The 15,410-nt window shown below is 39.2% G+C and overlaps 1 protein-coding gene across 1 annotated transcript; it reads right to left on the reverse strand.

The window, feature by feature from the left end:
- Positions 1–10,942: 10,942 nt before the first annotated feature.
- On the reverse strand, positions 10,943–12,827 carry LOC132374053 (nucleus accumbens-associated protein 2-like). Its single transcript, XM_059937547.1, has one exon. It carries the CDS (start codon positions 12,701–12,703, stop codon positions 10,943–10,945), a length of 1,761 nt encoding a protein of 586 aa, XP_059793530.1. The 5' UTR covers positions 12,704–12,827.
- Between the last annotated feature and the right edge of the window lie 2,583 nt (positions 12,828–15,410).

The following is a 15,410-nucleotide window of genomic DNA, read 5'->3' on the forward strand; positions in this document are numbered from 1 at the left end:
GAATTAACACTCAGAAGAAATTTGGATGGTTTTTAGAGACAAAATTTCTATCTTTTGCTATGATTTGAATTTTTAACTGAATAAATGAAAACGATATTATTGGATATAAGCCAATGAGAGAAGAATTTAAGATGTATGAGTTTTAAATATTTTTATCTCCAGATTGAGTAGTTTAGAACTCATATGCAAGATATTGCTTTGCTTGCTCAACTCATGACCTACATTTTAGCCTACTTTTAAAGGTTTTATGCCCCACATAATATGTTTTGAGATCTGGGGTGGAATTTCTAACAGCCATCTATATTTTTTCACTTCCCTCACCTTTATCCCATCTCATGTTTGGGTTCTACACACCAATATTCTCTTCCACCGTAGATATTTAGGAAAATAGTTTTCCACAGGAATATAGGATGATTACTTTCCTTTCACCAACATACAGACAGGCTGAGAAAAATTATCCTTTTCTATTCTCACTATGCATTTCTTGCTTTTAGCACATTTTGTTACAATAATAGATTTTCTCATCTATTTTTCTTTACTAGTTCATGAGTTCATTGAAAGAAGGTATTGTTACTTGTCCATCTCACAATAGTCAGCACATAGCATTGTGTGTGGTATTGTACTAAGAATCCAATCTATATTTAAAATGATGAATAAGTGAATGAGTGAGGACATGACATGAGTATAAAGGGAGAAAATAATGGAAAGCCACATTTTTCACAGGAAGTATTTAGGAAGAGAATTTTAAGTACTGTTTGTGTCTTTAATTTTTGCAGAGACAAAAATAGACTAATTTACAGTTCACTCTTACCTCTTAAGATTTTCCCTGCCTTCACAAAATCTCTTGGAACTTGCCATATATTATGGCTTAGTATAATGGATGAGTTCCAATAATTGGATTGGTTAGAAAAATGGTGAATAAGTAGATGCCTTTACCAATAGTTCTTGTTAAGATAAATGGATTGCTATATTTTTTGTTGTTTCTGTCTTTTCGGGTTTCTTTCCCATTATCATATACAATATAGGACCTGTTTAATCAATGACATGTTTTTAAGGTTCAAGTCAATGGAGAAGCATAAGAAAATCAATTTTTAAATTTATAATTCATGACTCAGGCTGGAACACTGTTCTTGGTTACAGCTTTTTCTTTATGATGTTAACTAATTGGTACTATCAGAGGGCATGTAACAATTATTTTTGGTTTCTGTCTGTTGATTCCAATAAAATAGAAGTTGAGCACAGTGAAGTTTCACTATTTGGTTGTCAAAACATAGCGTAATGTTATTAAATAAGCTATGGTTAATTATGCATCATTTTAAATCAAACCCTTAATGTGACTAGAGCTTAGCTCACAGGCTTAGCCATGAGTATTGTTTGATATCAAAGCTCTAAATCATCAGGTAAATTTCTAAAGCTTCATTTGTTTGGGTACTTTAGGAGAGTACAGGAAAAATAAGATCAGCTGTGAGATACTCAAAATTCAGGCAACTTTTGAACTCATCACATGTTGACATTTTCTTATTTATTTAGGCATTAAGAAATCATAGTAGAAACCATGAATTAGTGTTGAAATTAGCCATATTCAATAGTTAATTTAAAACTTTGAGGGGATAACCAACTCTGTAGTGAGTTTACTTTTTTTTCACATTTGGTGTAATAAATAACACTTATACATATATTTAGTTTAACATTTTTATATACCTTAGTTTTTTTTTTTTCAAGTTAAAATCAATGATTATGTATTTTCTTAGTTCATGATCACTGAGTTGAAAGAATTGCTGAGAGCAGGGTTTCCAGATAAAATACAAGACACCCATTTAAATTTGATTTTCAGATGATCAAGGAATAATTTTTTAGGATAAGTATGTATGTAATATTTGGAAATACTTGTAAAAATTGATCATTTTTCTGAAATTCAAATTTAAATTGGAATCATATTTTTAATTGTTAAATCTGGCAACTCTAGGCATGAGTTATCTTAGAATGCATTATAACAGATAATTACTAGATCTTTTATTACCTTCAGAATAACCTACTCTCTTAAAACTATGAGCATCAAGCACCATCATACTCTTTCTGATGCCTAAGGGCAGTATATGAGAAGTTGTTCCATGATCTTCAGAATATTTGGAAATTATTGTGTCCTACAATTAGGCAGGAGGAGAAGGAAAAGAAGTGAATTGATGGTTAGGGTTGGGGTTATGCAGATATAGTACAGTGTGTTTATCTTTGAGGCAGCAGTTTAATAGAATGTATTGGAAAATTCTGCTAAAACGCTAAAACTAGAACACTCTTTGTATAGAAAAGAGTTTAACCTTTCCCCAAAGATGTCCTTGGCTTTTTTCCTTGGCTTTTGGGAAATAATCTCTAAGTCCCTGAAATGTCATGTCTGATAAGAGTATGTTTGCCTGGAGGCCTTGGGCCAACCAGATATTACCAATATGATTGTTGGTGTGGCTCAAATCCTAAACCCTAAATGTGACACAAGTTGGGAGCTATGGGTCTTGAGGGATCTGCTAACCTCCTAAGGAGCTGGAGACTGATTAGGTAAGACTGAAGTAAGCCACTTGGACAGTCAACCAGGCTTATGTAATGGAACCCCAATAAAAACTCTGGACATTACAACTTAGGTGAACTTCCCTGTCTGGAAGTACTCCATGTGTGTTGTCATATGTTGTTTCCAAGATCATTACCATTGTTTATACTCCATGAGGAAAGGACATTTGGAAGCTCCGTGTTTGGAACCCTCCTGGAGTTTACCTTTCTTCCCTTGGATGCCTTTAATCTGTATTCTTTTCCTGAAATACGTTGTAACCACAAGCATAACATCAGAGTTCTGTGAGTACTTCTAGCAAATTTTCAAAATTGAGAGTGCTTTTAAGAACTCCCGAACATGCACTTGAAGATGGTCTTATGTGGTCTGTACCCTCAAACTTTGTAGTTGGCTAATTCTTGCACCATTCATTTTGTTTTATCTATAAAATAATATCAATTAGTTTAGTAAAAAAAAAAAACTTTTCAAAAACAAAATAAATACCAAAAGGAGGTGAACTAATTTTATGCTAGTTATCTACTGCTGCATAATAAACCAGATCAAAATTTTGTGGCTTGAAACATTTTATTACCTCTCACAATTTTGTGGGTTGAGTGAACTCAGCTAGGAGTCTCCCTCTTTCCATGAGACCACCCTGGGCTCACGTACAGCATGGTGGCCAAGGTGGTCAGACCTCCTACAGTGGGCTGACATCCCCCCAGAGCAAGTGTTCTAAGACCTCAGCAGAAGTGGCTAGGCTTCTTATGACACAGCATCAATTGTTCTGCACTTTTTTGGTAAAAATTTAGTCATATTGCCAGTCCTAATTCAAAGGGAGTTGTCTACACAGGAGTATAAATACTGGAAGACATCATTCACTGGGTGACCATTTTTGAGACCATAACAAAGTATTCAGTGTTACATCAGGAAAACAACTGTCCACCTGTAATTAGCAAAACACCAAAATTATTTTTATTTCTTTTTCAAAATAATGGATGCAAGTTTACCAAATATTAGCAAATTGAATTTAGCTGTACATTGAAATAATAATATGACAGACACATAAGTCTTATTCAGAGAACACATGGATAGTTCAATTTTAAAATGTTAGACTCCATTGAGATTTGAGGGGGGGAAACATTGTAATCAACACAACAAATGCTCCTGTCTCCACAAAATTGATAAGGTTCAAAATTTGGAAAGGGAGGGCATTTAACAAGCTAGGAATAGGACAGAACTGTGATAGCCAGATAAAAATGCATAAATATCAAAAGATTTTCAATAAAATACAAATGTTTTCTACCAAATCAAAGATAGAAAAATAAACCTATACAATTTCAAGCAGAAACTTGAAAAGAATTTTTACGGATTAAAAAACAGAAATGGCCCACATAAAAGTTAAACGTTCAACCTCATAAGAAACGAAGGGAGATACAAAGTAAAACCCCATGTAAGTGCTATTTCTCATCTACTGCTTGACAAAATTTTTTAAATCGGAAAATATAAAACTTTGTTGAAGATATAGAATACCAGAAACACTCACCCACTGCCGCTGGAGTTGAAGAATGGAATATGACCGATTTGAAAAGCATTTTTGGCATCACCTCATAAAATTCACCCTTAGACTTGTGGCTCCCAAAGTGGTGCACGAAGGAATCATCCGGAGATCTTTATAAGCTTCTGGTTCCTGGCTCCACCTCTAGCCAGTCTGATTTAATTGATGAGATGTGGGCGTTGGGAGTTTTGGAAGCTCCCCAGGCGATTCTAAGGTGCAATGTTGTTTGGGAAGCACAGCCATTCTCTACAATGCAGGACCTACGCTATCGATCACGTAACTTAGAAAATCTCTCTCACATGTGTACCAGGACATTTACAAGAGTCAAGAGTAACAATGGTCATGATAGCAAAATACTGAAAACAATCAGAATGTACATCAATCTAGAATGGATAAATCATAGTGGAATATTCAATAAAACAGAAAAAAATAAAATAAAAGCTCATGCATATTAATGCATGATTGTCAGAAGCATAATTTGGAGTGAAGGAAGTCTGTCTTAGAAGATAAACACAACATGATTCCCAGTTATATGGTGTCTAAAGTACACAATACTTGATAGAGTTTTAGTTACGGATGCATAATTGGATACTGAAGGAGATAGAAAATGTGGGAGGAACGAGTATAGTTTTCAAGATGGTGGTTGATTTGAGGAGGAGGGAAAAAAGGAAGTGGTCAGGGAGTGGATGCTGGAAGCTGCATTTAATGTTCTATGCTGTGACTTGGTTGTAGGTACACAGCTGTTTATTTTATTGTTGCTCTTTACCTCTATTTCAGGTTTTATACACTTTAGTATGCTAGCTGTATTTTACAATAATTTAAAAATATATTAATGTAGAGATTTTAAACAAGAGAATGAATAACAGATTGTTCATGTAATAACCATCACTCAGGCTATTGAGAGAAGACTATGGGGGTGATGTGTCAAGTGTGAAGACAAATAATGAATAGAGAACTGTTGCAAAAGCTGATAAGGGATTGTGCCCTTAAGACGAGGACAATTATAGCGAGGTCTAAGAGTCATAGATGGATTAGGAGGTACTCAGGATTTAGTGATTCAGAAAATGGAGCAGAAGGGGATGGCAGGGAGGGAGAATGGAAAGTCAAGGTGTCTCTCAGGTTTCTAAGTTGAATCACAAGGACACTGATGTTCTTGTTAAGGTGGGAAACCACAGGTGGAATAAAGGTCTTCACCGTTAAGTGCAAAGGTCATGCTCTTGTGGGCACGTTCAGTTAGACCCGACTGACTCTCACCTACGTTCAGGTGTGAAAAGAGAGATATAAAGGCTAGGTCTCAGGAGAAAGTGCTGAGTCAGGTGCATTTTTGAGGGTCGTCAGTGTATAGATACTAAATGTATTTGTGGCTAAAAGAGAGATTTCATAGGATAATGTAAAGTGAGAAGACAAGTTCTAAGGAAGCAAATATAGAAGTCTGGGCAATGAACACTGAGAAGACATGCTAGAGAACTAAAAAGAAATAACCCCAATGAAGTGTTTGGATAATAAGGGGACAGTAAATACTGCCATGTATCATCAGAAATCACTTTTACCTATTACACATCAAGCTGGTTTAAAAAAATTAAAATCTATGTTAGCCTAGGGCTGATACAAGCCAGTGGTTAAAAAACAAGAAGCATTTTGTCATGATTTTTGTTTAAAATAAAGAACCCTGTCACTGACAATATGAAAATCTATAAACATACTTTATCAATGTATAAAACTAAGCATGAGCTATTTATTTACCAGTCAAGAATTTTAAGGAAATAAGAAAACATAGTGATTGCATAGCCCTTTTATGAATCCTTTAAGTATTTCCATGGCACATTTTTTAAAATTATCGAGTTTTATTGAAAGCACTAAAATTTCAACATACCTAGTCTGTCACTGACATTGTGGAATAAAAGCAGGACACCTATAGTCGTTTTCCTTTCAAATACGAATTCCCTAAATATTTGAAAGTGAAATGAAGGTAACCTCATAGTTCTGAAGGTCAGAAGTTCAATGGGTCTCACTGGGCTTAATAAAGGTATTTGGCAAGGCTGTGTTCTTTCCAGGAGGCACTAGGGAGAATCCTTTTCTTTGTCTTTTCCACCTTCTAGAGGCTGATCATATTCCTTGGCTTGTGGCTTCCTTCTTCAACTTCAAAGCCAGTAATGTTTCATCTGTCTGATCTCATTTCTTTTTTTTTTTTAATGTTTATTTATTTATTTATTTTCTTATTTGTCATCCAGTTTATACACATCAGTGTATACATGTCAATCCCAATCTCCCAATTCAACACACCCCCACCGCCTGCCACTTTCCCCCCTTAGTGTCCATACCTTTTTTCTCTACTTCCATGTCTCAATTTCTACTCTGCAAACCAGTTCATTTGTACCATTTTCTAGGTTCCACATATATGTGTTTCACATAAATACACAATATTTGTTTTTCTCTATCTGACTTACTTCACTCTGTATGACAGTCTCTACATGCATCCACATCTCTACAAATGACCCAATTTCGTTCCTTTTTATGGCTGAGTAATATTCCATTGTATATATGCACCACAACTTCTTTATCCATTCGTCTGTCGATGGGCATTTAGGTTGCTTCCATGACCTAGCTATTGTAAATAGTGCTGCAATGAACACTGGGGTGCTTGTGTCTTTTTGAATTATGGTTTTCTCTGGGTATATGCCCAGTACTGGGATTTTGGGGTCATACAATAATTCTATTTTTAGTTCTTTAAGGAACATCCCAAATGTTCTCCATAGTGGCTGTATCAATTTACATTCCCACCAACAGTGCAAGAGGGTTCCCTTTTCTCCACAACCTCTCCAGCATTTGTTATTTGTAGATTTTCTGATGATGTCCATTCTAACTGGTGTGAGGTGATATCTCATGGTAGTTTTGATTTGAATTTCTCTAATAATTAGTGATGTTGAGCAGCTTTTCATGTGCTTCTTGGCCATCTGTATGTCTTCTTTGGAGAAATGTCTATTTAGGTCTTCTGCTCTTTTTGGATTGGGTTGTTTGTTTTTTAATATTGAGCTGCATGAGCTGCTTACATATTTTGGAGATTAATCCTTTGTCCATTGATTCATTTGCAAATATTTTCTCCCATTCCTAGGGTTGTCTTTTCATCTTGTTTATGGTCTCCTTTACTGTGCAAAAGCTTTTAAGTTTCATCAGCTTCCATTTGTTTATTTTTGTCTTTATTTCCATTACTGTAGGAGGTGGACCAAAAAATATCTTGCTGTGATTTATGTCAAAGAGTGTTCTTCCTATGTTTTCCTCTAAGAGTTTTATAGTGCCTGGTCCTACATTTAGCTCTCTAATCCATTTTGAGTTTATTTTTGTGTATGGTGTTAGGGAGTGTTCTAATTTCATTCTTTTACATGTAGCTGTCCAGTTTTCCCAGCACCACTTATTGAAGAGATTGTCTTTCCTCCATTGTGTACCCTTGCCACCTTTGTCATAGATTAGTTGACCATAGGTGCGTGGGTTTATCTCTAGGCTTTCTATCCTATTCCATTGATCTATATTTCTGTTTTTGTGCCAGTACCATATTGTCGTGATTATTGTAGCTTTGTAGTATAGTCTGAAGTCAGGGAGTCTGATTCCTCCAGCTCCGTTTTTTCCCTCAATACTGCTTTGTCTATTCGGGTCTTTGTGTCTCCATACAAATTTGAAGATTTTTTGTTCTAGTTCTGTAAAAAATGCCTTTGGTAATTTGATACAGATTGCATTGAATCTGTAGATTACTTTGGGTAGTATAGTCATTTTCACAATATTGATTCTTCCAATCCAAGAACATGGGTTATCTCTCCATCTGTTGGTATCATCTTTAATTTCTTTCATCAGTATGTTATAGTTTTCTGCATACAGGTCTTTTGTCTCCCTAGGTAGGTTTATTCCTAGGTATTCTTTCCTTTTTGTTGCAACGGTAAATGGGAGTGTTTCCTTAATTTCTCTTTCAGATTTTTCATCATTAGTGTATAGGAATGCAAGAGATTTTTGTGCATTAATTTTGTATCCTGCTACTTTACCAAATCATTGATTAGCTCTAGTAGTTTTCTGGTGGCATCTTTAGGATTCTCTATGTATAGTGTCATGTCATCTGCAAACAGTGACAGTTTTACTTCTGCTTTTCCAATTTGTGTTCCTTTTGTTTCTTTTTCTTCTCTGATTGCTGTGGCTAGGACTTCCAAAATTATGTTGAATAATAGTGGTGAGAGTGGACATCTTTGTCTTGTTCCTGATCTTAGAGGAAATGCTTTCAGTTTTTCACCGTTGAGAATGATGTTTGCTGTAAGCTTGTCATATATGGCTTTTATTACGTTGAAATAGGTTCCCTCTACGCCTAGTTTCTGGAGAGTTTTGATGATAAATCGGTGTTGAATTTTGTCAAAAACTTTTTCTGCATCTATTGAGATGATCATACGGTTTTTATTCTTCAATTTGTTAATATAGTGTATCACATTGATTTATTTGTGTATATTGAAGAATCCTTGCATCTCTCAGATAAATCCCACATGATCATGTTGTATGATCCTTTTAATGTGCTGTTTGATTCTGTTTGCTAGTATTTCGTTGAGGATTTTTGCATCTATATTCATCAGTGATATTGGTCTGTAATTTTCTTTTTTTGTAGTATCTTTGTCTGGTTTTGTTATCAGGGTGGTTGTGGCCTCATAGAATGAGTTTGGGAGTGTTCCTTCCTCTGTAATTTGATAGAATTCACCTGTGAAGCCATCTGGTCCTGGATCTTTGTTTGTTGGAAGATTCTTAATCACAGTTTCAATTTCATTACTTGTGATTGGTCTGTTCATATTTTCTATTTCTTCCTTGTTCAGTCTTGGAAAGTTATACCTTTCTAAGAATTTGTCCATTTCTTCCAGGTTGTCTAGTTTATTGGCATGGAGTTGCTTGTAGTAGTCTCTTAGGATGCCTTGTGTTTCTGCAGTGTCTGTTGTCACTTCTCCTTTTTCATTTCTAATATTATTGATTTGAGTCCTCTCCCTCTTTTTCTTGATGAGTCTGGCTAATGGTTTATCAATTTTGTTTACCTTCTCAAAGAACCAGTTTTTAGTTTTATTGATATTTGCTCTTGTTTTCTTTGTTTCTATTTCATTTATTTCTTCTCTGATCTTTATGATTTCTTTCCTTCTGCTACCTTTGAGTTTTGTTTGTTCTTCTTTCTCTAGTTCCTTTAGGTGTAACGTTACATTGTTTATTTGGGGTTTTTCTTGTTTCTTGATGTAGTCTTTTATAGCTATAAACTTCCCTCTTAGAATTGCTTTTGCTGCATCCCATAGGTTTTGGATCATCATGTTTTCATTGTCATTTGTCTCTAGGTATTTTTTGATTTCCTCTTTGATTTCTTCAGTGATCTCTTGGTTATTTAGTAATGTGTTGTTTAGCCTCCCTGTGTTTGTGTTTTTTACATTTTTTTCCCTGTAATTGATTTCTAATCTCATAGCATTCTGGTCAGAAAAGAAGCTTGATATGATTTCAATTTTCTTAAATTTACTGAGGCTTGATTTGTGATGGAAGATGTGATCTATCCTGGAGAATGTTCTGTGCTCACTTGAGAAGAAAGTGTAATCTGCTGTTTTTGGATGAAATGTCCTATAAATATCAATTAAATCTATCTGGTCTATTGTGTCATTTAAAGCTTGTGTTTCCTTATTAATTATCTGTTGGGATGATCTGTCCATTGATGTAAGTGAGGTATTAAAGTCCCCCACTATTATTTTGTTACTGTCGATTTCCTCTTTTACAGCTGTTAGCATTTGCCTTATGTATTGATGTGCTCCTGTGTTGGGTGCATAAATATTTACAATTGTTATATCTTCTTCTTGGATTGATCCCTTGATCATTATGTAGTGTCCTTTCTTGTTCTTGTAACATTCTTTATTTTAAAATCTATTTTATCTGATATGGGTATTGCTACTCCAGCTTTCTTTTGATTTCCACTTGCATGGAATACCTTTTTCCATCCCCTCACTCAGTCTGTATGTGTCCCTAGGTCTGAAGTGGGTCTCTTGTAGACAGCATATATATGGGTCTTGTTTTTATATCCATTCAGAAAGCCTGTGTCTTTTTGTTAGAGTATTTAATCCATTCACGTTTAAAGTAATTATCGATATGTATGTTCCTATTACCATTTTCTAAATTGTTTTGGGTTTGTTTTTGTAGGTCCTTTACTTCTCTTGTGTTTCCCACTTAGAAAAGTTCCTTTAGCATTTGTTGCAGAGCTGGTTTGGTGGTGCTGAATTCTCTTAGCTTTTGCTTGTCTGTAAAGCTTTTGATTTCTCCATCAATTCTGAATTAGATCCTTGCTGGGTAGAGTAATCTTGGTTGTAGGTTCTTCCCTTTCATCACTTTAAGTATATCATGCCACTCCCTTCTGGCTTGTAGAGTTTCTGCTGAGAAATCAGCTGTTAACCTTATGGGAGTTCCCTTGTATGCTATTTGTCATTTTTCCCTTGCTGCTTTCAGTAATTTTTCTTTGTCTTTAATTTTTGCCAATTTGATTACTATGTGTCTCGGCATGTTTCTCCTTGGGTTTATTCTGTATGGGACTCGCTGCACTTCCTGGACTTGGGTGACTATTTCCTTTCCCATGTTAGGGAAGGTTTTGACTCTAATCTCTACAAATATTTTCTCGATTTCTCGAAATTGTTTACAGTATAACGAATGCATTTGTTTCCTTCATGAATTTTAAATACAAGCAGAATAATAATCACATTTTTTTCTGGCAACAGTAGCAGTTCAGTAGGTAAGTGGCTTGATCACATTTGTCTGTATTAGTAACGCATGCAAGCAGCTTCAATACCCGCCTCGGCACCCGGTCTGGCCTCGGGCTCCTACAAGGTCCCTGTGTACGGGTCCTCCGGTCTCCCCTCTGCGGCCGGCGTCGCGGGCCGGCTGCTGCTGGCGCTGCCCTGCTCAAAGGGCTGCGGGGGGCTCTGGCCCTCAGCGGGCAGCGGCTCGGGTGTGGCCACCTCCTGGACGACCAAGCTGGCGCCGTCAGCCTCCGAGCCAGCCTCGACGGTGGGGTTGGTGGAGGCGCCCAGGTCGACATTCACAGCGTCAGTTCTCAGAGCCACGATGCTGGCGGCATTGCCCCGCCGCTCAGCGTAGATGCGCTGCTCAAACACCTGCACAGTGGCGGGCAGGAACTTGGGGTCCAGGGGTGTGCTGGCGACTGAGGAGCCCATGACCATGCGGTACATCTCCACACCCTCGGGCAGCATGGACTTGATCTTGGGCAGCCAGCGCTTGCGGACGTGGCGGGCGTTGGTGCACATGTCTGCGGCGATCACGTTCATCTCACTCTCCTTGAAGCTGGGGGCGAAGTTCTGACAGTACAGTTTCACAGTGTTCAGGACACGGCTGTCCAGCGGCTTACGGCTCGGGTCACTGGTGGATGAGCGAATGCCCGTGCCACAGCTGTTGGCCAGCGTGTTCCTGTTGAAGAAGGTGGTGAGGAGGTGCCGCAGCAGAACCTTGTGCTTCACCCCTGCACAGAGGTGGCAGTTCATCAGTTGCCCACGCATGATGTAGATGCCAGAGCCTGCCACCAGCTCCAGCTTCTCGCCGGGGTCCCCCTTGGAGTAGAGCTTGGGGTTGCAGCGGTACCCGATCTGGCTGATGAGGCTGGCGGGCAGGGCCACCAGTTTGTGGCGGATGAAGACGCAGGAACGGCTTTCCAGCAGCACAGGCTCCGGCTTATCTTGCACTGCATAGCTGCCCGTGGCCTTGATGTACATCTGGCCGTACTGCTCCTCCACCATGGTGTCGTAGGCCTCGTCATCTTCTTCGTCCTCCTCGTTGTGGTAGGAGGTGGGGCTGTCGGTGGTGAGCAGGCTGCTGGCCCCTGGGCTGGTCCGCTCCCCCTGGGAGTACTGCGCCTGCTGGATGCTGGGGATGAGGGTGGCCAGGCTGGGCACCCCATAGTAGGAAACCCGGGGCAGCTTGAGAGGGGCCGTGCCTGCCGCCACTGCGGGGCCCATCGCCACCATCGCGCCATCCCAGGGCCCCATCTCCAGCGGGCGCTTGGGGGCCAGGCCTGGGCCTGCGGCCAGCGGCAGCTCCATGGCTTCGTGCTTGACACGGGTTAGCAGCGGGATGGGCACGGAGGGGGACACGACGTAGGGTGGCGCGGCGGTGACTGGCTGCAGCTGGTTGCAGGGGCTCTGGGGCTCGGAGCTGACGTCCTCAATCATAGCGGTCTGCGAGTCGCAGTGGGGTGAGCTCACCTTGAACATGAGGTCCGTGCCACACTCCATGATGTGCTGGATCTGCAGGAAGCCGGCCGTGTACATGACCACGAGCTGCTCGCTGGCCTCCATGGTCAGCCTGCCCGTGTAGCAGAAGGACAGGATCTGCTGGAAGCAGGCGGGCGGCACAGTGCCCGGCAGCTCGAAGGCGTTCTTGCTGTTGCCGCTGAACAGGTCACAGAAGTAGAGGCTGCTGGCAGCCAGGACGGCCCGATGGGCCTTGAAGGCCTGGCCCTTGACCACAATGGACACATCGCAGTAGAGGTCCAGCAGACGCTGCTCGTTGAGGCAGCCGAGCACGGTGTTCCCGAAGTTGGGGATCTCGATGTGCAGCATCTGCGACATGGCGGGCGGGGGTGGCGGGTGGGCCTCAGACTCTCAGTGCGGGAGCGGTCGAGCGGGGCACATCTGCGGGCACCGGCCTGGTCCGGCCTGCAGCAGGAAGTGCTCCAGCGGCCCGGCGCTCCGGCTCACATGGACTTTCTCTCTCTTCTCTTTCTGGGACCCCTATAATGCGAATGTTGTTGCATTTAATGTTGTCCGAGAGGTCTCTTAGGCTGTCTTTATTTCTTTTCATTCTTTTTTCTTTATTCTGTTCTGTAGCAGTGAATTCCACCATTCTGTCTTCCAGGTCACTTATCTGTTCTGCTTCAGTTATTCTGCTATTGATTCCTTCTAGTGTATTTTTCATTTCAGTTATTGTATTGTTCATCTCTGTTTGTTTATTCTTTAATTTTTCTATGTCTTTGTTAAACATTTCTTGCATCTTCTCGATCTTTGCCTCCATTCTTTTTCTGAGGTCCTAGATCATCTTCACTATCATTATTCAGAATTCTTTTTCTGGAACGTTGCCTATCTCCACTTCATTTAGTTGTTTTTCTGAGGTCTTATCTTGTTCCTTCATCTGGTACATAGCCCTCTGCCTTTTCCTCTTGTCTATCTTTCTGTGAATGTGGTTTTTGTTTCACAGGCTGCAGGATTGTAGTTCTTCTTGTTTCTGCTTTCTGCCCTCTGGTGTATGAGGCTATCTAAGAGGCTTGTGCAAGTTTCCTGATGGGCGGGACTGGTGGTGGGTGGAGCTGACTGTGGCTCTGGTGGGCAGAGCTCAGTAAAACTTTAATCCACTTGACTGCTGATGGGTGGGTCTGGGTTCCCTCCCTTTTGTTGTTTGGCCTGAGGGGACCCAAAACTGGAGCCTACCTGGGCTTTTTGGAGGTGCTAATGGCAGACTCTGGGAGGGCTCACGCCAAGGAGTACTTCCCAGAACTTCTGCCACCAGTGTCCGTGTCCCTTGTTGAGCCACAGCTGCCCCCCACCTCTTCAGGAGACCCTCCAACACTAGCAGGTTCAGTCTCCTATGGGGTCACTGCTCCTTCCCCTGGGTCCTGACGTGCACACTATTTTGTGTGTGCCCTCCAAGTGTGGAGTCTCTGTTTCCCCCAGTCCTGCCGAAGTCCTGCAATCAAATCCCACTAGCCTTCAAAGTCTGATTCTCTAGGAATTCCTCCTCCCATTGCCAGACCCCCAGGTTGGGAAGCCTGACATGTGGCTCAGAACCTTCACTCCAGTTACTTGACTTCTGTGGTATTAGTGTTCTTCAGTTTGTTAGTCACCCACCCGTCAGTTATTGGATTTGGTTTTATTGTGATAGTGCCCCTCCTACTGTCTCATTGCGGCTTCTCCTTTGTCTTTGCATGTGGGTATCTTTTTGGTGAGTTCCAGTGTCTTCCTGTTGATGATTGTTCAGCAGTTAGTTGTGATTCTGGTGTTCTCGAAAGAGGGAGTGAGAACATGTCCTTCTACTCCTCCATCTCGAGCCAGTCACCAAAATTAGTTTTAAATGAAGTTAAAATAAGGATTTTTTTACACACACACACAACCTGAGAGACTATGTAACTAGCAGAGTCTCACTGAAAGAATTTTAAAATGAGTAATTTGGCTAGAGAGAAAATAATCCCACATGGAGACACTGATCAGAAAGATTGATAAGTGTGTTGCCAAATTAAATAAGCATTGACTAAGACAATGAAAATAATGTCATATAGGTGAGATTCAAGTAACAAAAAACCAAGATAGATTTAAATACTGGAAAATGTTAGTATGTAATTTGGGATAGAGTATTTAGAATTAAAACATTCTAGGGTGATTATACTTTTCTAGAGAAGAAAGAGATATTAACTTCAATATTGATGTGTGCTAATCTAGCATAAAATCAATAAAAGAATAAGTGTATTATTTCCAAATATATGGAAAAGAGAAATAGAATGTGAAAATTTACTCAACTGATCCCAATGATGTTGAGAAAAGGAAAAAGAGAGATCCAAATAGAAAGTATGAGACAGAATAAGAGAGAGTATATATAAAGGTCTAAGTGTTCTAGCTAAAAGCAAAGATTTTCAGCCCAGCAATATGTTGTTTAAAAAAGACACACATAAAATATTAGTATTCCAAAATATTAATGAGATTTAAAATTCAAAAATTTAACCAACAAATGTAAACAATAAAAAAGTGTGTAACTATAATAATCTCAAATATGATAGACTTTAAAGAAAAGTCATTACTAAAGATGAAATAATCACCAAAAGTTTTTTTCAAAAATTTCAATTCAGCAGAAAATTATAACAAATCAAAATGTGTATGACTTATTAACATACCATATTATATAACACATAAAGAAAAACCTGAAAGAATTATGGGGAGAAGTAGCTAATTCACCAACATAGTGTGAGATTTTAACATACTTTCTAGGTAAGTGGCAGACTTGGTAAGTGGACAAAAATTAGTGAGAATTTAGGAGAATTATACAAGTTTGAGCTAAAGGACTAATGCAAAATTCCACTTAAAGAGTTGACAATACAAAGTATTTTCAAGAAAATACAAAAATTAAGAAAAATAATTTTTTTTAAATACAAAATATGATTATTTGAAATATGTTTGAAAGACAATATTTGGCCAGAATTGGAATGTAAGTATATAAATGCGAGAGTGTAGAGTACCATTATCTCATTTTTATGACCTTAAAAAATTAGTGCCACTCAGTGATCGTCTTTAT

This window comes from Balaenoptera ricei, chromosome 11 (assembly GCF_028023285.1).
Source record: "Balaenoptera ricei isolate mBalRic1 chromosome 11, mBalRic1.hap2, whole genome shotgun sequence".
NCBI lineage: Eukaryota > Metazoa > Chordata > Mammalia > Artiodactyla > Balaenopteridae > Balaenoptera > Balaenoptera ricei.